This window comes from Macaca mulatta, chromosome 8 (assembly GCF_049350105.2).
Source record: "Macaca mulatta isolate MMU2019108-1 chromosome 8, T2T-MMU8v2.0, whole genome shotgun sequence".
Classification (NCBI taxonomy): domain Eukaryota; kingdom Metazoa; phylum Chordata; class Mammalia; order Primates; family Cercopithecidae; genus Macaca; species Macaca mulatta.
This window is the reverse complement of record NC_133413.1, coordinates 40,788,814-40,813,048: the sequence shown is the minus strand read 5'-3', so window position 1 is coordinate 40,813,048 and position 24,235 is coordinate 40,788,814. Positions and strand designations below refer to the sequence as shown.

At 41.3% G+C, this 24,235-nt stretch overlaps 1 protein-coding gene across 46 annotated transcripts in view; it reads right to left on the bottom strand.

Annotated features, from left to right (window-relative positions):
- Positions 1–5,854: 5,854 nt before the first annotated feature.
- The window catches only part of TACC1 (transforming acidic coiled-coil containing protein 1), a 125,608-nt gene continuing 107,227 nt past the window's right edge, over positions 5,855–24,235 (bottom strand). For 42 of the 46 annotated variants that reach the window (XM_077943499.1, XM_077943504.1, XM_077943479.1 and 39 more), the window contains 7 exons: positions 22,336–22,461; positions 20,082–20,158; positions 18,291–18,334; positions 16,125–16,285; positions 15,175–15,281; positions 12,088–12,208; positions 5,855–10,955 (listed from right to left, as the gene is read on the bottom strand). In XM_077943499.1, coding sequence (XP_077799625.1) covers positions 10,887–10,955; positions 12,088–12,208; positions 15,175–15,281; positions 16,125–16,285; positions 18,291–18,334; positions 20,082–20,158; positions 22,336–22,461 — 705 coding nt within the window. In that variant the 3' untranslated portion in view covers positions 5,855–10,886. Of the gene's footprint in view, positions 10,956–12,087; positions 12,209–15,174; positions 15,282–16,124; positions 16,286–18,290; positions 18,335–19,167; positions 19,289–20,081; positions 20,159–22,335; positions 22,462–24,235 lie in introns of those variants that run through there. The other 4 variants (XM_077943496.1, XM_077943493.1, XM_077943495.1 and 1 more) reach the window with 1 other exon arrangement.

Genomic DNA, 24,235 nt, shown 5'->3' with positions numbered 1-24,235 from the left:
GGGAAAGATCGCTTTCTCCCATCAGCGCCTACCCAGGGCTCAGCACATGGCAAATGCCCAATTAATATCCAAACACCAGCAGGATACAAAATAAGGCAGAGGCCGAGTGTGGCGGCTCACACCTGTAATCCCAGCACTTTGGGAGGCCAAGGTGAGTGGATCACTTGAGCCCAGGCTAGGCTGTGGAGTTCAAGACTACCCTGGACAACATATTAAGACCCTATCTCTACAATTAAAAAAAAAAATAGGCAGGTGCAATGGCATGCACCTGTAGTCCCAGTTACTCAGGAGGGTGAGGGGGAAGGCTCACTTGAGCCCAGGAGGTCAAGGCTGCAGCGAGGTATAATTGCACCACTGCACTCCAGCCTGTGTGACAGAGAAAGAACCCTGTCAAAAAAAAAAAAAAAAAAAAAAAAAAAAAAAAGGAAGAACCAGGAAAGGGTGGAAGTAGAGAGCTAGCCATGAAAGGAAGGAAAGTTTAGAGAACCTTTGCAACTTCTCTGCAAATCTAAAATGATTCCAAAATAATTTTTAAATGTTTAGAGAAATTAATTTCCACAAACATCCCAATTGACCAACTATATATACATATATATACACATATATACACACATATATACACACACACACACACACACACATATATATATATATATATATTTTTTTTTTTTTTTTGAGATGGAGTCTTGCTCTGTCACCAGGCTGGAGTGCAGTGCGGCGATCTCGGCTCACTGCAACCTCAGCCTCCTGGGTTCAAGTGATTCTCCTGCCTCAGCCTCCCGAGTAGCTGGGTTTACAGGCATGTGCCACCACGTCAGGCTAGTTTTTGTCTTTTTAGTAGAGACGGGGTTTCACCATGTTGGCCAGTATGGTCTCAATCTCTTGACCTTGTGATCTGCCCGCTTTAGCCTCCCAAAGTGCTGGGATTCCAGGCATAAGAAACTGTGCCAGGCCCCAATTAACCAACTATTTTATCACACCTCTGGCCTTCTCTGATTGGTATCTGATTTCTGCCTGTGGACATTGTGGTGAATGATCTTGTCTCCTTAAGCTTATTTCCTTAACTCAAACCTTCACATTCAACTTCAAATCTGATCACATTTCTTTTTTTTTTTTTTTTTTTGAGACGGAGTCTCACGCTCTTGCCCAGGCTGGAGTGCAGTGGCGCGATCTCGGCTCACTGCAAGCTCCGCCTCCCGGGTTCCCGCCATTCTCCTGCCTCAGCCTCCTGAGTAGCTGGGACTACAGGCGCCCGCCACCGCGCCCGGCTAATTTTTTGTATTTTTAGTAGAGACGGGGTTTCACTGTGGTCTCGATCTCCTGACCTTGTGATCCGCCCGCCTCGGCCTCCCAAAGTGCTGGGATTACAGGCTTGAGCCACCGCGCCCGGCCTCTATACACATATACACACACACACACACACACACACACACATATATATATATATATATATATATTTTTTTTTGAGATGGAGTCTTGCTCTGTCACCAGGCTGGAGTGCAGTGCGGCGATCTCGGCTCACTGCAACCTCAGCCTCCTGGGTTCAAGTGATTCTCCTGCCTCAGCCTCCCGAGTAGCTGGGTTTACAGGCATGTGCCACCACGTCAGGCTAGTTTTTGTCTTTTTAGTAGAGACGGGGTTTCACCATGTTGGCCAGTATGGTCTCAATCTCTTGACCTTGTGATCCGCCCGCTTTAGCCTCCCAAAGTGCTGGGATTCCAGGCATAAGAAACTGTGCCAGGCCCCAATTAACCAACTATTTTATCACACCTCTGGCCTTCTCTGATTGGTATCTGATTTCTGCCTGTGGACATTGTGGTGAATGATCTTGTCTCCTTAAGCTTATTTCCTTAACTCAAACCCTCACATTCAACTTCAAATCTGATCACATTTCTGAAAATACGTGGAACCTCATGACTTGGTCACTTACTTCATACATATGTATTCATTGCCTTGCAGTTACTCAGTTGAAGTGTGGCATCGGAAGAACGGACACCAACATCTAGTTAAGATTTAAATGAAAGATATTGTTTACAGCTGATAGGAACAATTGTAATTTAGAATTGAACTGTGCAAAGAAAGTTAAGTCTAAGAAGTTGTAATCAAGGAGAATTCTTCTAACAGAGGAGGTTTCATTTTTTCAGTTGAGAGTCGGGTTAGTTTTTGGCAGTGGCAGCAAAACAGAAATGTGTCTCTGAACCTGAGTAGCCCGCCCTCTGCTGCCTCAAGGAGGATGAGTTTATGTTGGGGACGGCAGAGGGAAGGAAGAATTTTACGTTTATTCTTATTTTTTAGTAGACGTTGTACTCCCGTTCCAACGTTCTCTTTTCTTCTTTCCATCTCAATTGAGGATTAGAAAGGAATTTTTAGGTCGTGTTTTCTGAGCACAGCTTCATGTTCCCGTCCTGAAGTTTTGATTTCAAGTTGCCATAAACTGTGGTTGTGGGTTACTAAATGTTTTAACTCTGTAGCTTACTTTTAACAAATGGAGATTGCAATCATTGTTTTTACTCCCATAAAATCCTTTACTGATCCAAAAACTCTTGTCTCCCCATGACCTAAAATTAGTGGCTTTTAAGCTTTTTTAAACTTGCTTTTTTTAACTTTTAGGCCCCCAAACCAAGACGTTTAAAATTACAACTCATTACCTATATATATCATGTAAGTGTAATAAAATCTCATGAAACAGCACTTACACCTTCACTATTCGCTTTTACAACAAGCGTTCACTCTTCTGTTCTAATTCATAACCTCTAAAATGGGTTTTGACCTGCAGTTTGAAAGACATGGCCCTACAGAGAATAAACCTTTGGGAATGGAACCCTCCTGTGACCACTCATACTCATTTGCACTGAAAGTTGACGTAGGAAGTAAAATCATATTTTGCTTATTTAAAAAATTTTTAATGTAAAAAAAATTTTTTTTGAGATAGGGTCTTGCTCTGGCACCCAGGCTGCAGTGCAGGAGTGCAATCACGGCTCACTGGAGCCTCGACCTCTGGCTCAGGCAATCCTCCCACCTCAGCCTCCTGAGTAGCTGGGACTACAGGTGTGCACCACCATGCCCGGCTAATTTTTGTGTGTTTTGTAGAGACAGGTTTTTGCCATGTTAGAGGCTGGTCTCAAAATCCTGAGCTCAAGCAATCCACCACCCTCCTCAGCCTCCCAGAGTGCCGGGATTACAGGCGTGAATCACCATGCTTAACTGAATCACATTTTACACATGGCATTTGTGCTGAAAATTCATGATGTTATACAAGTCAACTGAAAGGGAGAAAGAAAAAAACATGTATCTGGAAAAGTACGGACTACATAAAAGACAAATTAGAGTGCCAGTCTTACAGTGAAATAGAAGGTACGTTCATCATTGCACATCCAAGAGACGCTGTCTGGACTCCTTAATATTTTAGTAAAATATTGTGATTATGCCTGAATGCACCCAATTAGCTAATTGTGCCGTCATTTTTGATGTCTGAAACAAAAGTCTTCTTGGTCTATATAATGTCTCACAGTTGAATGTCTGTGATTAGGAGTTTGCACATCTTAACTTGGCACATTTTGTTAATTCTCAGAAATGCAGAAAATAGGGCTGGGTACGGTGGCTCACGCCTGTAATCCCAGCAATTTGGGAGGCCGAGGCGGGTGGATCATCTGAAGTTAGGAGTTTGAGACTAGCCTGGCCAACATAGTGAAACCCCGTCTCTGCTAAAATACAAAAATTAGCAGGACATAGTGGCATGCGCCTATAATCCTAGTTACTTGGGAGGCTTGGCAGGAGAATCACTTGAACCTGGGAGGTGAAGGTTGTAGTGAGCTGAAATCATGCCACCACTGCACTTCAGCTTGGGCAGCAGAGTGAGACTCCGTCTCAAAAAAAAAAAAAAAAAAAAAAACCAGAAAATACAGGCCTGTTCGGGTTAGATTTATCCCATAGATCGTAAGCACCACTATCTCTCCACTCTCAGGCAATAACTCACTTAGATAATAACCAACCAACAACTCACAACTACATTTTTTCTTTCAAGAAATGTAAATTGGGGGGCAGCTGGAGCGAGTGGCAGTCTCCCTGCTTCCTTCTGCATTCCCAAGCTGGCAGCTACTGCCCGGGGCCCGCAAGTGTGGGCTGCTGCCTGCTACAGCCTCTGTCACTGCAGTGGAGCAGCGAATTCCCTGTGGCCTGCCGCGCCTTCGGCATCAGAGGACGGAGTGGGCGAGGCTGGTGGAGTCCCAGGGACCACTGGCTGCTCTGCCTGAGCATCAGAGAGTGTGCAGGAAAGACCAAGCTGGGTTTGCACATCTGTGTCTGCAGGCTGTCTCCAGGCATGGGGTGCCAGGAGGGAAAGGCAGCCTGGGCATGGGCAAGAGATGACTGTAAATATTTCAGCCCCACATTCTTTATAGAAATGTACAGCTGTGTGAATGTGAAATAAATGTCCTTGACTCCCCCCCAAAAAAAAAAAAAATCAAGAAATGTAACCTAGGGATGGCTTTCTTCTCGGGAAGAATCATTTTCATTACCCTATTATTTATATTTAAATGCTGTTTCAATAAAACGTAAAAACAATTTCTTTGGCTAACTGTCCCTCAAACTTTTCGTGTTTCACTTTAAACTCTGCAAATAAATGAGTGAATGAAAAAGGTATTTGGCTTTCATTGGTCCTTAAGTGCCTACAAACTTGGAAAATGATATAAATACTACCCAAACCTAGGAGTTGGATTTCAAGAGCTTGAAAAGAACTAAGTGGCAATTAATTTTTTTTCCCTCATTTGAGCGAGGGCAACAATGTTTACTGACAAACAAGCCTTGGGATCTTGGCTTCATTGTTTCTCCCACTGGGCCTGTTTCCATTGTGAAAGGACTTCAGTTGGCTAGATCCGGGATTTTCATGCTTTCACCATTGGCCACAGCAAGAAAGTCATTTTGTGTCATGACCAAGTTCACATATATTCATTTTCATCTGTAACAAATTCCATGAAGCAGGCCCCATGATCCCCTATTTGTAAAACTATGAAAAACATTGGTGGTCTTAAATTATCTAAGAATACAATTCTGTAAGAGAGTAGCAAGGTTAATTTCCACCTTATTCTTCTCAGTAATTCTCAGAAACAGATTTCTACTGTGTTTCACATTCTGCAAATGGCAATCTCCATCACAGACTTTTAGAAGATTCTCTCCTGGTGATTCAGAAGCGCAGGAGTGAGAAATATGCCTTTTGAGGACTGTAGAGGCTACACTGTCTGAAGATGTGGCAAACAGCAAGAAAAGTGATAGTTCTCTGATTTTCCTAAGTGGATCTCCAGCTAGTTGTAAAACGAAGCCTTAACTATCCTCTTAATTTGTCTTTTCCTGTAACACAACCCACAAAATTTCCTGCCCCATCTCCTATCCCTTTAAAGCGGACAGCTGGCTTAGCTAGTATTTAAAAAGTTATTCCTGGTACTGCATTGAACCTAGAAGAAACAAAACACAGCAACTCTTTGCTCTGCACTATTTACATAGTTCTGCCTTACCCCAGGTCCTTCGAGTCAGAAAGCTTGGGGTGACTTGAAAAATGCCAGGGCAGACAACCAGTCTCTAAGCAAAACGAAGAAGCACCCAGCTAAAAACTTTGTTTGCACAGATGCAAAGGCACGACATCTACATGGCAGTATCCGAATTCCAAAGTTTGTTTTGTTTTTAGTTACACACCCAACCACATGCATAAAATGAGTGTAGAGAAAATGTGATCTTTCCTATTTTTAGGTTGAAATATGGGGCTCATAAAAGCAGGGCTGCCACAAATTTTCACATTCAGGGATAACTTATAACCAGGAAAAGTACCAACACCACACACACACACACACACTCCCAAATCTAACAGTGGTAAACAGTTTTTATTCAGGCAATGAAACATGGAAAAAATATATTAGTAATCATTATAATAATTTGTGAGTATAACTTTTACAAATAGTTACTTGACATATAAAAAGGGAAATTACTGTGCATATAAAATTTATGTAGATGAATATTCCACACAACACAATCCTGATAGCAGTAGTCAATGCAGCGCTCATCCCTCCAGATGAGGGGTTCCTCACACACTTCATGGCACCCGTGGGGACACAGTGGAAGCAGATGTGCAATGAACATTTACTTGGCACATTAGTATAATGGATATCTATTGGCAAACACACACTTGCTAACAGCAATACTGAAAAGTTTACTGCTACCTCTGAGATTTAAAAGAAATGCCTGGTTCCTATCCCGATGGCTGAGAAGGACCAAGGCTGAGGCTCTGGTGTGGTCACCTACACACTGCCCTGTATCTGGACTGGGGATGGTTTGAGTTCAGATTTGTATATGTCCATCTGAAAATTCTTTATAAATATAGAATTAGCAGTTAATGATGTGACCAGGAAATTTCTGTTTTGAGTGTATTTCAGATACCACTAAAAGGCAGAGGGGGAGAAAGTGGCATCTTGAGAGTTCTAAATTAAAGGATCGATACAGGGAAGGTTCAGGCCACATCTCAGCTCTGAGTCTGGCCTCCTCCATACAAGTTAAAGCATTACACAGACTGCCACAGGCCAGCATTGCACGCAACATCTCCATATTAGAACTATAACCAGAATATATATATTTATATAATAGCTGTAACCATATTATAGTTAATAAAGTCATTCCTTAGGAATCTTGTTTGTCCAAATCTAACTGCATGCTAAGAGGCACAGAAATGGGATTGCATTTGGACGAAAAACTACGAAAAGTGCAATCTTTAGTCTCCAGGATGCAAGCTCTGGCACTAGGGGATGGGTCTTCCCTGGAGAATGCTGCCGCTGATACTCTCTGCCAGAGGAGATCCTTTGAGAGGAGAGTCCGTTATATTAGTTTCTTTACTGTTACTCTATGGAGACTCAAGGATTTAGTGGTAAATTGCTTTTTAAAAATAACTGGAATCTGGAGGCCAGTCAAACCTTTCTGGGCAGATATCTCCTTGAAATACTTCTTTATTAAAATATTTGAAGAAGATAAGACTTCTTAGACCTTTGGCTTGACATTCTGGGATTCCCAGACTATATTGTTCTTTCATAAGCAAATAATAATAATCTGTTATCTTTTGGATTCTTCAGAATATACACATCTTTACTTTAAAATCCCTCACTTGAATCATGTAATCTTTCAAAACCTAGTTTCTATCTTCCCAACAACAGGATAAAGTCAGAAATGCAAGTCAGAGAGCAAGCTCACAATCATATGACGGCAGAGACAACAGTCAGAGACAGTTCATGAGATGGCTACCAGTTATAATGAAAAACCAAAAGGAAGTTAAAAGGGGGCTTCAGAAATTTTACTCCACTAAAAAAGAATGTGCTGAATCACTTCCAATCAGTATACACAGACTTAACCAATGCTTGCTCTTAAAAAACCCTTTTGAGCTTAGAGTAACCACTGAACCCTTTGTTACCTTTATGGAAAAGGAGTGCTTCACTCCAGCCCAGGAACATTTTACCCAGCCCAGGAACATGTGGGGGTGGTTTACTCTCCCTGTTTATAATTAGAACGAATTCAGGGCTGTCTAATAAATATCTAAGTATTTGTGTGAGAGCTGTACAAAGTATGGGTAGGTTGAAAGGGTAACTGGCTAGAAAGAAAATTCAACTTGAGCTGTCCTCCAAAACGAAACATAAATCTTCCCTCAGATTCCATACCATTCTGGAAGGCTGCCAAATCCTAGGTTTTTCAACATCATGTGCTTCTGTACTTCCTAATTTGGGCTGAGTCGAAGAAGCTAGAAACCACGTGAGAAACTGGGCTTCCCGGTATTTCCAGAGCAGTTTTATAGAACAAAAGGTTTGGGTAGGTCACTGGCTGGAAGGAGACTCCTCTAACCTTGACTGTGACTATCCGGGCAGCCACGGGGGAAATTGTTCAGTCGGCCTCACGTTGCATTCCCCAATTAAAATACTGCTGGATAAAGGCTATCTACACTTTGGCAAAGTCAAAAGCTAAAGAAATTGCTCTGGATCCAGAATCTCAACAGGATCACCTAATATTCCCAAACCACCATCTAGGCCAACAGCTGCCTTCTACTTTCCTTTTTCACTTCTGGTTTGTTTTTTCGTTTTTTTTTTTTCTTGTTGTTTTTTTGAGACAAGATCTTGCTGTCACCCAAGATGGAGTGCAGTGGCATGATCATGGCTCACTGCAGCCTTGACCTCCCATGCTCAAGTGATCCTCCCACCTCAGCCTCCCAAGTAGCTGGGACCACAGGCACGTGCCACCATGCCCAGCTAATTTTTATATTTTTGGTAGAGACAAGGTTTCACCATGTTGCCTAGGTAGGTCTCACACTCCTGGCCTCAGGCGAACCTCCTGCCTCGGCCTTCCGCAGTGTTGGGATTACGGGAATAAGCCACTGTGCCCGGCCTTTTTTTCTCTTCTGTAACAGGGTTTATTATTGCCTAGCTAGCATGTTATTTGGCCCTCACACGTGTTGAGGCAAACTCTATACTATATTCTTACTCTCCGGAGTTCCAAAACCCTTTTTTATTTTAAAGAAAAATAAACAAACATACTTCATTCTGCCCAGTATATTCTCTTGATCTGTACAAACTACATTTTAATTCTCTTTGGAGAAGCGGCATCTGTTAAGTTAGAATGGGGGATATTTCCTTGTAATGGTCATGGCTAAGAGGCCAGGGCAAGTATCACTTAACGAGGGTACTCTGGTGCTCCCTGTCTCCCTGTGCATCAGCTTCATTCACTGGGGTCAGGTTCTTAAGGGGTCTCTTCCACCAGTGCGCTAGGGAAGGACTGCCGTTACCTCTGTTTATCACATAGCTACTTTCTTAAACACAATAAGCTTAAAAAGATGACTATAGATTTACAGTGGAGGCCACTATAAGCCTTTCATACTTAAAACAGATCAATATAAAACAAGTAAACATGAAAACACCAAAACACAGCAGCAAAAAGATTTAGCAATCAACGTTTCTGCAAAATGCAAAATTAACTTCTTTAGCAGTAGAGGACTAAAGAGGAAATCAGTTAGACCAAGGGGAGACACATGCCCTTGGTACTATGACCACTAGGACAGCATTCATATTACACCACAAACGACTGCTTTCAAAGCTCAAATGATTGTCAAGCCACTTCTCAAACGACAGATAATTTCTGTTGTTCTTTTTTATACAAAATGTTAAGACAATAGGCTTGAAAATACAGCCTAAGCACCAATTATGATAAATGCATATTGGTAAAATGTGACTTCTGGCTTTAAAAGACATTATTGACCTCCCTGGGGCTAAAGATTGCACCCATGTGAGTAACACACTGCTAAAGAAAAATTCATTTTTTAAGATCTATAGAGGTTCTCCACTAGGCACAATTCATTGCTGAAGTTGGATCATGCAATAGTTTTACAAGAGAAATAGGAAAACATATATATACTGAATATAGTGCATATCACCATGAAGACTTTCAGGGTGTAAGATTAAGACAGGAGAGTGCTTTAAAACACTTGCATGGATTTGGGTTTGCCTATTCAAATGAAAGTGAATTCATTGAGATTTATATGGAAAAATTCCATGTTGGGGTTAATGGCCCACCACTCTGAACTGAGTCCAGTAAGAGCTTGAGGAATTTGGCTTTGTTAGTACAGACCTTCTCCTTGCACTCCTCTTCCCAGTATTCAAGCTGTCTTTGTTTAAATATATGCAAAATGCACTGATTTTTGGAGTGGTTCACGTGACTTTTACTGCTCATTTTGTTAAAAATTCTGTCTTAAGTTAGAAGGTAATTTTTGCTTTCTTTTCAACATCTGAAGAACAATGGGAAAAAAACATTTCTTTGCCTTATAATTGGTAACGGTGCTACCTTTTAATTAAGATCTGAGCCTTTTACAAGTAGATTTTCTTCACATATTTAAAATAGATCAAAACGCTGTCTCAAAAAAAAAAAAAAAAGATAATGAAGACTAAATGTTGATTTTGTATCAACAAATGGAGACAGAGGAGAGTAAATGACTCTAGGGCAGATTTGCCAAACCCTAGCTTGGAGGGCCTCCCATATTGCCGTTCATGCAGAAAGCAGACACTACCATCAGTCTGAGGACTAACCCTAAAGGGGCCACACCCATTAAAGCTGAGGAGTGTCCAAATACCAGGCCAACAAAATGTCATGGCAAATAGTCTTCTGCAGACATGAAAACCCAACACTGTGGTCTTCATATCTTTAATCCCCCAAATTCTTAAGTTGGTGTTCTGAGTCAGGACTCTATTTCAAAATAGGGTCTCACATCGAAGGAAATATGTCCTTCTGCAGACAAGTTCTTACTTGACTATGCTTCAGGGAAAAGAGTAGCAGCATCTATAAATATACATGTATGTGTGTGAGAGTGTGTGTAATAAAAGGGGACCCAGAGCCCCTTCTTGATTATAAACTGGAAGTAACAATAGGCCAAATTGTCTCCTTAAATAAAACCACTGATATTAAAAAATTAAAAGATTAAATAGATCACACAAAAAAAAATCAGACAGGTGGTGTAGAAGACCCCAAAGAGGAGCTACAAATTTTAACACATTTGGGAAAGTAAAGATGACTTTAAAACAAACTAAACATAAAGAAATCACAAACCCAAACTCAGCAGCCTAATGGAACCTTCATATGGGGAACTGGAAGGCTCCGGCACTGTCAGGTCACACTCCTTTCTAGACTACGCAACCCTCTAGGGTTTCTTCCAGGGCTGTTGCATTGGCAGCAAAGCGGGACAGGCAGCAGTAGACATGTGCTTTTTTTAAGTTTTTTTTTTTCTCTGCAAAGGGGCGATTATTCCTGGATAAGGCAAGATAATTGTGGTCACAAGAGAAGCAGCCAAATGCAGATCTGTTGAGCTAACAGGGGGAGTCTCAGTCAGCCTTTCCCAGCTTTGCAATCAGCTCATCACAGATTTTTGTCAGTTCTTCAATTTCTTGGTTCTGAAAGACAAAAGACACAATTACGCAGGCCACTTTGTATTCTGAAATAAAGGCAAATAGAGTTAACTAGTCCCAAGTCTGGATATACCCTACCCTAGACATCCCAATTCAGTGATTTTTAACTTTTCTACATCAGAGATGCTTTAAAGAAAAAAAGGCTACACATCTCAAAAACAATGTACTCATAAAATCATGCTTAAATTGAGTAAAGGGTGAAGACAGTCACCAACCCTCTGAAACTCGTCCATGAATCTCTTAGTTCCCCAATTCTCTTGTTATCAGAGGAATTATCTGGGGTACTTGTCAAAAACATAAGTATCTGGGTCTCACTCAATCCATTAGCATCTCCAGGGATGCTGGAGTCTGAATCTCCTACAGAGCACCATTCTAGGGGCTATCAGACCCTGTGATAAAAACTCCTGCTCTTGATGAATGGATGGCACAGGTATGAGTACATAATTGGAAACGCAGTAAGGAAAATACACCGGAGACATATAAAAATGGAAAGCTAAAAATTGCTTAGTGAGAAACAGGGATTGTTGCTAGTCCTGGTTTTCACTGATCTATAGCAGTTTCTCAAAGCAGCACTGCTGATGTTTTAGGATGGATAAGTGTGTTGTCAGGGGCTGTCCTGTGCATTGCAGGATGTTTAACAGCATCCCTGGCCTCCTGCACTTTATACCAATAGCATCTCCCAGTGGTGACAACCAAACAAATATATCTCCACACATTACCTAACACCTAACACCCCCTGGAGGGCAAAACTGCCCCCAACTGCAAATCACTGATCTAAAGCAATGAAGGGGGAGATGGCTTCATATTAATATATTGCATAAAAACAAAAAGAAAGAAAGAAAGGCAGTCTCAAGACCCCAACTAGGAAGGTGTTCTGAACTTCAGTTAAAATGCAACTTCCTCTCTGCACCCTGCCTACGGATGATTTCCGCATGATGTGCTTGTAAATTTAATGGTTTGACTTGTTTCCACCTGGATCAGTTCAGAAAGGAGATGGACTGAAGTGTCTGAGCAGAAAGCCAAGGCCTCTTTCACCCAGATCTGTCATAAGCGAGTCACTGCTGAGGAGGAAAACCAAACGTCTCTGTGGCCACCCAGATCAGGCCCCTTTCTGTACCTTCTGCTGTAGGGCCCTTTCCAGGGACTCCACCTTCATCTGCTCTTTCCGGAGTCCAGCATGGAGAGCTGCACTCTCAGCCTTTGCTTTTGTTCGAACCTGCGCAATCTCCTCATTGGCTCTGTTTATGGTGTTTGGGTGGAATAAAGAGACAAAAAGCACATGATTAGCCACTAGTCAAAGCCAGGATACTAACCACTGACATCTGGGAGGCACAGCCCCCAAAGAATTGACTGCATGATAAAAGAAAACACAAAAATCGGTGACCTAAATAATCCCATTTTAATTTATAAAAATTCAATTTACAACTTCAAAATTTGTATCTCACAGCAAATGGTTTCTACAACAGTCTTAGATTTTTTTTTTTTTATAGCCCAGTACAAAAGCGGACTGGATAATTTCGGAGACAATCACAGCTAGAGTCGGGATACTAACCACTGACATCTGTGAGACACAGGCCTACAGGGAATGAGTTTATTAATGAGAAGTTAAAGACATTCTTAAAAACCATAAATGTCAGTTGATGAACAGCCAGTAAACTGATGAAAGGATGCTAAAGCCTCATTAGTGATCAGAGGCATGTAAATTAAAATGATAAGCTTTGAAAATTGATTGAATTGGCAAAAATTAACAAGGATAGTCCTGTGTGGGCCAAGATACAAGGAGACAGGCAGGCTCATGTGCCAATGGGCGGTTGGAAACTGGCGCTGCCCTGTGGCAGGCAATGCAGTAGTCACCAGGACAACTTAAAGTGTACACGCCCTCCGACGCAGCAATCCCACTTTCAGTTATGTATTCACAGAAATACTTCCACCTGGCACAATGATGAGTGCACAGGACGTTCGCTGTAGTGTTACCTTCAATGGAAGAAAGTTTGTAACTAAGTGCCCATCAATAAAGAAACGCTAGAGTTCCACGACCTAATAAAAAGAATGAGATTCAGCTGTATGTTCTGACATGAAAAAATGGCCATGATATGCTATTGAGGGAAAAAGGAAATTTGTCTAATGTGATTCCAATATTGTAAATATTTTTTATAGTTCAAAATCATAGTATTTATACAGACACAAAGAAAAGACGAGAGGGATATACAATAAACCTATGTATAATACATAGAGGGATCTGTATAACCTATGGAGAAGAATACACAAGAAACCTAATACAGTACTATGGGAGTGGGAAGGGGGCAGGGGAACTTCTGTTTCTACAAATAGAAATTTAGGCATCAAAATGTAGAAGTATGTATTACCTTTTAGTTAAAAAGTCAAGTTGGAGGCCAGGTGCAGTGGTTCATGCCTGTAACCCCAGCACTTGGGGAGACCAAGGCAGGTGGATCACTTGAGGTCAGAAGTTCGAGACCAGCCTGCCCAACATGGCAAAACCCCGTCTCTACTAAAAATACAAAAATTAGCTGGGCATGGTGGCGGGTGCCTGCAATTCCAGCTCCTCGGAAGGCTGAAGCAGAAGAATCGCTTGAACCCAGAAGGTGGAGGTTGCAGTGAGCTGACATTGTGCCACTGCACTCCAGCATGGGTGACAGAGTGAGACTCTGTCCCAAAAAAGACAAAAAATCAAGTTGGATAACACTCCCCAGGATAAACTCCAAATGCATTAGATTTAAGGATTAAAAAAACTAAGCCAAAATGTGTAAGTAAAACATGGTAGAATATTTTCTATCCAGCATGGGGAAGATACTTGTTACTATGACAAGGAATCCAGATGCTGTAAAAGAAATGACTAATACATTTCAGCACATAAAAGTAAATTTCTGAATATCAAAAAACACCACAGGCAGAGGCAAAAGACAAATGATAAACTTGAAAAATTATTCAAAATTCTTATCACAAAGGGCTGGTGTCCCTAATATATAAAATATATAAACTGACAATAGGAAAATGGGCAAAGAATAGAGTAATTCATAGTAAAGCAAATATATTAATAAATGCTGAAATATATTCAATTTCATTCATAAGATAAATGCAAATCAAAATTACATTAAAATAAATGCTCTGGGGCTGGGCGCAGTGGCTCACACCTGTAATCCCAGCACTTTGGGAAGCTGAGGCAGGCGGATCACTTGAGGTCAGGAGTTCCACGCCAGCCTGGCCAACATGGTGAAACCCTGTCTCTACTAAAAATACAAAAAATTAGCTGGGTGTGGTGGCGTGTGCCTGTAATCCCAGCTACTTGGGAGGCTGAGGCAGAATTGCTTGAACCCGGGAGACGGAGGTTGCAGTGAGCCTAGATCACACTGCTCCACTCCAGCCTGGGTGACAGAGCGAAACTCCGTCTCAAAAAAATAAAAATAAAATAAATAAATAAATAAATGAATGCTCTGTTGCTTGCCAAAAACAAATACCTATGTTGAAATATCATTTTCACCTATTTGATTTGCAGAAAATAAAAACGTTGATCTGTTGGCATAGCTGCAGAAAAAAGAGAGATGCTCTCATGTATTATATAAGGCTATAAAATGATAAAAGTCTAATGGGGCCAATCTAACAACACTTACAATTATAAATTCATATACGCTTTGGTCTAGCAATTCCTTTTCTAACATACAGATCATAAAGATAACTCACAGGCATGCAAAACGATCACCTACCAGGTCACTTACTACAGCACTGTCTGTGGCAGCAAGACATTTGAATTAACTTTAATGGCTAACAGGAGGGGACTGTTAAATAAATGATACATTCCAACAATGGAATACCATTAGAAAAAAAAAAGACGAAGCTCTTCTTGCACTGACAGGGAAAGATTCTCAAAATTATATTGCTAAGCAAAAACAGCGAAGTATGCTATAATCATATAAAAAAGGAGAAAAAAATTTTAATAGGAAGAAAAAACAGAAACTAACAACAGTGATTACCTGGCATAGAGAAAGATGGGAACCCAGTGGAAGGAGGCAGGAGCAGATATACCTTTTCTTACTTTTTAACGTTTTAACAATGGGAAAGGGGTTTAAAAAGTGAAATAAACACATACAAATACAACCTGGAGTTGCAAAACAGTGAATTTTTTTTTCCTCTGTCAATTTTCCCACAACATCATGAAGAGTGAAATTCAAAATTTACAAGTTCTTACTTGTCCAGTTTTTCTTCTGCATGGATTTTCAGGGCCTGGTATCGCTGCTCCTCTTGTTTAACTCTGGCTAAGTAATCCTGAGCACATTTCTTCAAGGCTTCTTCATTCTGTTCCAAAGCAAAAATTGAAACTAAACAGGTCATTTTGTTTCTTCTAATCTACCATGTATCAGAGTTTTCATTTTTTAAAGAATGGAAAAATCGAATTAACTCAGATATCTGCCTTTTATTCATACTCTGCAGTAATTTGAAATAGCCACATGTAATTCTCATTGAGGAAATTCTACATAATGTCTTCATGTGTTAATTTTCAATATCATACAGTAAGGGTCAGTTATACCAATATGCCTACTTTAGGAAGGCAGTTATTCAAAACTGAATGGCAATTTGACTTCCATATTTGATAAACTGGCCAGTTTCATTTTTATTTTAATATGAAAATAAAGACATTTCCTTGCTATAATTGTGTCTGGTTGATATGGTAAAGCTAAATTAAATCAACAGGCCCATTTATATCTAAATTTGAAATATTATAGTTAATTCTTCTAGAATATGCAGCTTGAATTTTTCAGTGACATGGAATTCCTTCTAATCCCTTTTACTAAAACTGAAATGGTGAATTATCAGAAAGAACATTTCTAGAATTCACCTGAGGTCTGAGGGTTCAATTAATAGTTCTTGCAGTCTACGCCACAGCCTGGGGTTTATTGGCTTGACACAGGAGAGGAATGGCCAAGACATGGCCACCCATTGGGCCAGATGCCTGAACAACCAAAGAAGGAAAAATGTGGAAAAATCCAGCTTCACTGGAATAGAGGATACAAGGCCAGTAGGTCCTGAGCTCCTATTTAGAAGGATACCCACAACCTCTGGCATATGTATTTGATGACCAGTTACCAAGGAAATACACTATTGGAAATACACCCGGAACAGAGGGAAAAAACACTCTACCTTCTTGAACCCTTCCAGAACACCTTTCAGGTTCTCGTATCTCCTGAAGAGATCAGAAAGGGACCTTTCCACAGAGTTAAGGTCGGCCAGGGCCTGTTCCTTCTCCATGGTCAGTTGCTGGAAGCTTTTCTGAGAGGTCATACTTGTCCTTTGTTCATCTTCTGGGAATCACAAGTCAAAACGAATGACATATTTATTCAACAAATAGAGACTCCCTAGAAGCCAAGCAGTGTTCTCGGTGATAGGGATACAGCCAGGGATGTGACCAAGTTCCTGCTCTCACGGCTTACATTCTAGTTGGGGGAGATGCGTGGTGACAAGCGATGGGGAAAAAACAAGGCAGGGTAAGGGGGAATGGGGGTGAGGAGGGGGCTGTTACTGTACAGAAAGTACCCGCTCTCAGAGGAGAGATTTGAGCAGAGACCGGACAGAAACGAGGGTGTGAACCATACAGCTACCTAGGAGGAGAATATTCTATAGAGAAGAACAGCTGTGGTAAGGCCCGGAGCTGGGAAGGTATTAGGTGATGTGGACAGTAGAAAGTATCATTTCGGTAATTTAGTGGAGAAAGGCCAGACTTTGGTTTAGGGAGTCGATCCTTACGATACGGATGAGAAGAGACTCTAAATTCAATGCAGGAGGCTCAATCTTGTTGTTTTGTAAAGGCACCACTGGGTCTGATGCAGAGAAATTACAACCTGCACTAGAGTAAGAACCCTGCACCAAAATACAGGATGCTCCCAGCAGGTGTTAGTGATGTGACCAGGCCACCAACAGTCACAGAATTCAAGGCCTGCCATCCTCTAAAATGAACCTAACTACAGTTGACCCTCATTATTCACCAAGTACATATTTCCCAATTCGCCTACTTGCTAAAATTTGTCATCCTCAAATCTATCCTCCTGGACTTACAATAGTCATTTGTGGATGTGTGCAGAGTGGCAAAAATGCATTAGTCACCTGATATGCACGCTCTCAGCTGACAGTGAACAAAGCAATACTCTGCCTTCTTGATTCATTCCATAAACAAGTGTTCTTCTTGTGGTCTATTTGGGCCACGTTTGTTGCATTTGTGTTCTTTTGCTGGAGACCTCACTGTTCTGAGTGGCCTCCAAGGGCAGTGCTACAGTGCTGTCTAGTGATACTAAGCACAAGAAGACAGTGAGGCTCCTTAAAATACATACAAAACAGAAGCTGTGTTCAGATATGAGCCAAAGTGCCGCCCACTGTGACCTCAATGTTAATGAATCAACCATATATATTAAATAAGGTGTCTTTAAACAGGAACACACATAAGACAAGGTTATATACCTATCAGTCAATGAAAATGTTGTGGCCAGATGCAGGAATCTAACTCTGTCTTTCCCCTAGGAGCAGTGTTTATTTACTTATTTTTTGACATGGAGTTTTGCTCTTGTTGCCCAGGCTGGAGTGCAATGGCACGATCTCTGCTCACCACAACCTCGGCCTCCCAGGTTCAAGTGATTCTCCTGCCTCAGCCTCCCGAGTAGCTGGGATTACAGGCATGCGCCACCACGTCCAGCTAATTTTGTATTATTAGTAGAGATGGGGTTTCTCCATGTTGGTCAGGCTGGTTTCGAACTCTCAACCTCAGGTGATCCACCCATCTCGGCCTCCCAAAGTGCTGGGATTACAGGTGTGAGCCACCACGCCTGGCCAGAAGCAGTGTTTAGTATTCACTAATTCAGTGTTTGCAGCAACTTTACAGAACATACCTCCCACGAATAATGAGACAACTGTATCTAAGTGACAGACAAATAAAAGTTTGTGACATGGTCTGAAAATCATCCAGGCATCCGGCTATGGTTTATGCTACCCCTGGGAATTATGTATTGAAACCTAATTCCCAGTGTATGAGTATGTTCAGGGTGAGAGTGGGCATGGAAGGGAATTTGGGAGGCGATCATGTCAGGATTAGTGTCCTTATAAAAGAGACCCCAGAGAGCTAGCCAGCCCCTTCTATGAGGAATGGGCCCTCCCCAGACATCTCATCTGTGGGCACCTTGAACTTTCCTGTCTCCAGAGCTATGAAAAATGTTTGTTGTTTATAAGCTACCTAGCTTACAGTATTTTGTTATACCAGGCTGAACAGACTAAGACAGATCCTATGGCTCATACCCTCGAAAAACAAAATGTTCTCCTTACCAATCATTTGAGCAATAGTCTTTTCATATTCAGCTACAATTTTCCTAAATGAGAAAAAAAGAACTTATTACCAGAGGAGGATTTTCAGACAATGAAAGTTGGAGAAATGCTGCCCCAAACAATTAAGCACATTAACGTATACCACCAATTTATGTAATCCATTTATCTGCTTTGGGGCTCTTGTTATCTCTCTCTCTCTCTCTCTTTTTTTTTTACATTATATAAGGTTTCTTAAGGTTCAAAAAAGGTTGAGAAAAAAATCTTCTGTTAAGATTTTAACAGAAGATTTAAGATCAAAAAATCTTGTTAAGATTTTATGTTTAGTCAAACTTACATTTTACTTATAGAAACAACTGCCTTCCCTTTCTCTTTGCACCTATTTGAATACCGCAAGGAAATAGATTCATTTTGCTTAGACGAGTCAATCTTTTACAAACTAAGTTAAAGATATTCTTCTGGGCTCTTCCTGAGAGATGCGATCTGACCTTAGGCTTTCCTGACCTCAATCCACCCTTTCAGACACTACCTCTGATTCAGTTACAAGTTTTATTTTGTGACCTAATTCCAAAAGTATTTCACTTATTCGAAGACTTTAAAGATCATCCTCTTGGGTTAACCTTTCTTCTAGTGAAGAGTGACAATGTCCTTCTGACCCAGTCCAGTGCTGGGTGCTCTGTGAGCCACATCACGTCCTCCCCTGCCCTCCATAGTGGTGCCCCCATTACTTTTGACGTCATATCCAAGTTGGTTATTATGTATGGCTACCACTCTCTCAGAGCAGGAATGTCCCTTCCTTTCCATCAAGCCCAGCAAAGGGCCTTACACCCAGGAAATGCTTAAAAGACAAATAATACAAGAGCAACAAATCAGAGGGATATATTTAAAATGTTTTTTAATCATTCAAGTGTTGACCACACAGTGTGTGAATTATTTATGCCTTTTTTTCTTCTCTACTTTGATTTCATCTTTAGTCATTTCATGGCTCATAACTCTCTTTTCTAAAAGTGAGGAAAAATAAAAAGATTTTAATTTCAAGTCAATTTTGTTTCTTGTTAACAAGCTTTCTACCATCTATTTGGTGGTTACGTAATTTGAAACTCTCATGCATAATTAATTTTTAAAAAGTATTACGGACCAGGTGCCGTGGCTCATGCCTGTAATCCCAGCACTTTGGGAGGCTGAGGCAGGTGCATTGCTTGAGCTCAGGAGTTAGAAACCAGCCTGGGCAACAGAGTGAGACCTCATCTTTAAAAAAAAAATTACACAGGCATGGTGGTGCATGCCTGTGGTCCCAGCTACTTGGGATGCAGAGGTGAGAGGATCAGTTGATTCCAAGAGGTTGAGGCTGCAGTGAGCCATGATCACACCACTGCATTCCAGCCTGGATGACAGAGTGAGGCCCTGCCTCAAAAAAAAAAAAAAAAAAAAAAAAAAGGTAGTATTATGAATTCCAATGTCTCTATCATTGGATAAGTCTTATTTTTCTGTATTCTAAATGGATATTTTGATACAAATTTCTGTCAGTTCTTCTAAGAAGATAAGAATTATGTGGGTTCTGTTTACATGTTATGCTCTGGACAACACAAGATAAACAACAGTATTTGAATATAATAACTGGTTAGCAGTAACTCCTGAAATAACATTCTCAATCACAAAGCAAGATGCAAACAGCAAAGCCTTCAAGCTCTCAACACTTGGTTCTGTGGCAGGCAAACACTGTCATCACTTCATCTGTATCAAATCTAACAGTGCATAAAAGTATCCAGCCCCTCCCCAAACCTCCAGTCTAACCTCATCTCCAAAACTTCTTGCCGGGTCTCTTCATATTTCTTCTTCCATTCATTTGCTTCAATCTCTTTAGTGATTATCTAAAGCATAATAAAGCTTAGTTTTACCCAATCTATTACAATTTGCATTTGAGACTGGGAACTGAAATAGCACACAACCACGTCTAAACCAAGATACTCAATCTATATTAGAAATATAAACCTCAATATTTCATGTTTGTAAACATTTGGAAAAGTGTACTCTAAGCCACACAGGATGCTGGGATGTAAACACGGGAATAAAGATGAGTAGAACATCTCCCAGAAATTCCAAGTGGTATTTACAGCGTCTGTGAACTTTACCTTGGTCCAGGGTCTAGCTCTCAGCTCTGCAGGGCCAGGCCCTGACTGGGACAGACACCAAGAACAGAGCCATCTGACTGGCAGGTACTCACTCTAAGGCCATGTAATCGCAGTTGATGCCAGGCCACCAGAGAATGAAACTGCCACAAAATCAGAGCATTGGAAGTTGGCATGAGCAACACATTATCATTCTATAGAGATTTTTGACAGCTTCATAAAAACGGAGTCAGAAGGAGGCAGCTCAGATGAGCTGGCTACATCTAGCTATAGCATCCGTCACCATCGGTAGAGTCTTGCTAGTTAGCCTGGAACCTAGGCTCATATTTGGGATGCTCTTGCTAACTGGAAGGAAATACTCTAAATTAATTGCCTCAAACTCCATTTGCCCTGGGCAGGGCTTGCACGGGCAGCCATGGCGCTCCACTTACTGTACTTCCCTGGCCGTGCCTCTCTCTTCCTAATTGGTAGTTTCGTTATATTTATTAGGATCTCAAGAACATAGAAGGATGCATCCTGTGTGCTTCAGGTAATCAGGCATCTCTTTACTTTGATCCATTAGGTGGTGATCTCATAGTTTAACTCCCAGGAAAAAGATCAAGTCATTTTTCTCATTTACAAGATTTTGGCCAGGCACAGTGGCGCACGCTTGCAATCCCAGCTACTCAGGCGGCTGAGGCAGGAGGATCGCTTGACCCTAGGAGTTCGAGGATGCAATGAGCTATAATAGTGCCACTGTACTCCAACCCGGGTGACAGAGTGAGATCTTGTCTTTTATTTTATTTTTATTTTTCTGAGATGGAGTTTCGCTCTTGTTGCCCAGGTTGGAGTGCAATGGCGCAATCTCAGCTCACCACAACCCCTGTCTCCTGGGTTCAAGCGATTCTCCTGCCTCAGCCTCCCGAGTAGCTGGGATTACAGGCATGTACTACCACGCCCAGCTAATTTCATATTTTTTTTAGTAGAGACAGGGTTTCTCCATATTGGTCAGTCTAGTCTCGAATTCCCGAACTCAGGTGATCTGTCTGCCTTGGCCTCCCAAAGCGCTGAGATTACAGGTGTGAGCTACTGTGCCAAGATTTTGTCTCAAAAAAAAAAAAAAGATTTTGGTGGGTCTTCTTACCACTGCTCCCAAGTTTTGAAAACAGGACTAGCTGACATCCCTCATTACCAACTTGATGCTATGTTATAAAGCTGTAAAAGACCTACAGCTGAGGTGCTTAACCACTTTCAGCATACTATAAAAATTAAAACTAAAAAAAACTATATAACTAAAAACTACAAAAATAAAATTGCCACACAGTCCTTTAAGAACAGGTGGAATTGTCAAGAAACACACAAACCAAACACACAAAATACAGCATAGAAATAGGACAGGAGAGGGTGGGTAACTGATCAATGGTACACAACATTGTCTTTCATATTTTTCAGATAACCAGGAAAGGCCTAGCAGTGTTCTATTTTGAACAAAGGCTGTTAAAGAAACACAATACAGGAATCGGAGAGTTGAACTGTTTAAAGAATGAATGAAAGTAGGAAACAACTGTGTATTACTGCAAAAAAATTACAAATGTTTAGGCATGAGCATATATCCTCCATAAAATAAAAGCACTGATTTTGTTACACATGTGAGCAAAGCTGGCAAAATTAGATATTTTAAATGTCAGGACTGAAAGATAAAGAAGGGTACAAAATTCTTAAGAATATTTCAGATTGTCAACATTTTACCCTGGAGACCAGAATGTCAGGACTCCAGCACCATTGCCATAGGGGGCCCTTTTTATGACCTAAACAAGCTGCAGGTAATAAGAACTTCCAGCCTGGGATAACTTGAGCCAGCAGAGATGCAATCTACCTGCTGGTACATGGGCCTTACAAAGAAATGGAGTGATAAGCAGACCAAATAGGAGAGCTTTTACCTCTTCTCTTATTAAGGTGAGCACGGCTGTCTTGTCTGATTCGCTGAGGCAGATCCCATCCAGGGGGCTCTCACCTCCACAGGACACTGACACAACAGCCTTCTCTGCAGAGGACTCCAGCAGCCCCTGTGGGGAAAGGGATTACACTGAATACATCAGCTTTCAGCTTCTTAACCCCAGACATCCTTCAACAACTTCCTCATTATTAAATTGATCACACCCTTTAAAACCATGTTTAAAGAAAAGTCAGTGGGCAGGGGGGAGCAAATCAAATCTAATTATGGAACTAACTAAAGAAAAACTGTTATAATGACTCTCAGAGTGGTCTTAGCTTCTGTTGAAAAGATAACCTAGAGAAATTTTAGTCTGATCTAAAAGGGAGAAAGTGTGCTTATTAATAGTGGTCAGCCACCAAAGAACCACATGGATGACACAGAAACACACCCATGATTAAGTTTCTGGAGATAAGCTCCATGTAAATGGAATTTTCTTTTTTTAAAAAAGAAAAAACAAAAACAAGTGACAGCTGCTCCTGCTACATATCGATGCTTTGTATGTATTTTTATTTAGCCACTGCAGATGGAAATGTTTCTAAAATACTAACTTTCAGGCCTAAGGAGGCAGAAATAGCAAAAATATTTGAACTCTTTGAACTCTCACCCCCACCCTTTCACCCGGATGATTCAGGATCATCCTGAACTTCCACTGCTCTGCGGAGACCTCCTGCGATAACCCCGCCTGCTGGGTGTGTGCCACGTTTGCCCATATGCAAAACGGCCATACTTAAGTCAAGGTCAGTGCCTGTGCGTTGATTCCTCCTTGCTACTAAGCCTTCCACTCCCTTCTGGCAGCACTTCACTCTCTGAGGTGCTTGCTCGCTTCTGTCATAAACTCAGGTTCCACAGCAAAACACTGGCAAACTTTTTTTTTTCATGAGAACACGGACTTTGTACTACTATTTTCCTTCCTAAAAGACGTTTTTGGCGGCTATTCCTCCCACCTATGGAAGTAAACTTTTTATATAAACGAGTCATCTAATACTTTGGGAACATCCAAAATGCCAAAATGACCTGGAATAATCTTAATCTTAAATGTGGGATAACTAATCAATTAGTTATTGATTATAATCAATCAGTTATATCTTGTGTGAATCAACACTAAACAGCAAGTCCAAGGTGAACGTAGACCAGTGGCTTTTAAATTTTTCAGAGTCATTATATAGTTTTACCCTCTCTCTAGAAAATGCTCAGAAACAGAATTTTAGCATGCGGCTTCACAGATCTCAGCCATGGGCCCAAAACAGAAACCTGTCTCAAGCCACAGAAAAGCAAAATACAAAAGCCACAAGCCGGCAGTGCCCATGTTCCAGCAGCATTTGGGGGAGGGCAGCCCACCATGCCAACAGAAGTCCAAGGTCCCCACAAAACCTCTCTTTTCTCTTTTGGGATAGATCTACCACTAGAACCAGAAGGCACTTGCAGTGGGCAGCCTCTAAAATGCCCCCCAATAACCCCTACCTCCAGTACTAATACTCTCCCTCTATAATCTCTTCAAGTGTAGGCTGGACCTAATGACTCGTTAGAATATGGCAAATGTCATGGATATCACTTCTGAGGTTAGGTTCTGAACAAACTGACTTCTATGTTTTGAGAAGCTACAGGGAAAGGCCCATGTGGCAAGGAGCCGATGTCTCTGCCGACAGCCAGTGGGGACCCAAGACTAGCTAACAACCACGTGAGTGAGCTTGGAAGCAGATCCTCGCAGATCCTCCCAGATCCTCCCTAAAAGTCAAGCCTGGATATGACTGCAGCCTGGGTCAACACCTTGACTGCAGCCTGCAATAGACCCTGAGTCAGAAGCACCCAGCAAAGCTGCCCAAGATTCCTGACCCACAGAAACA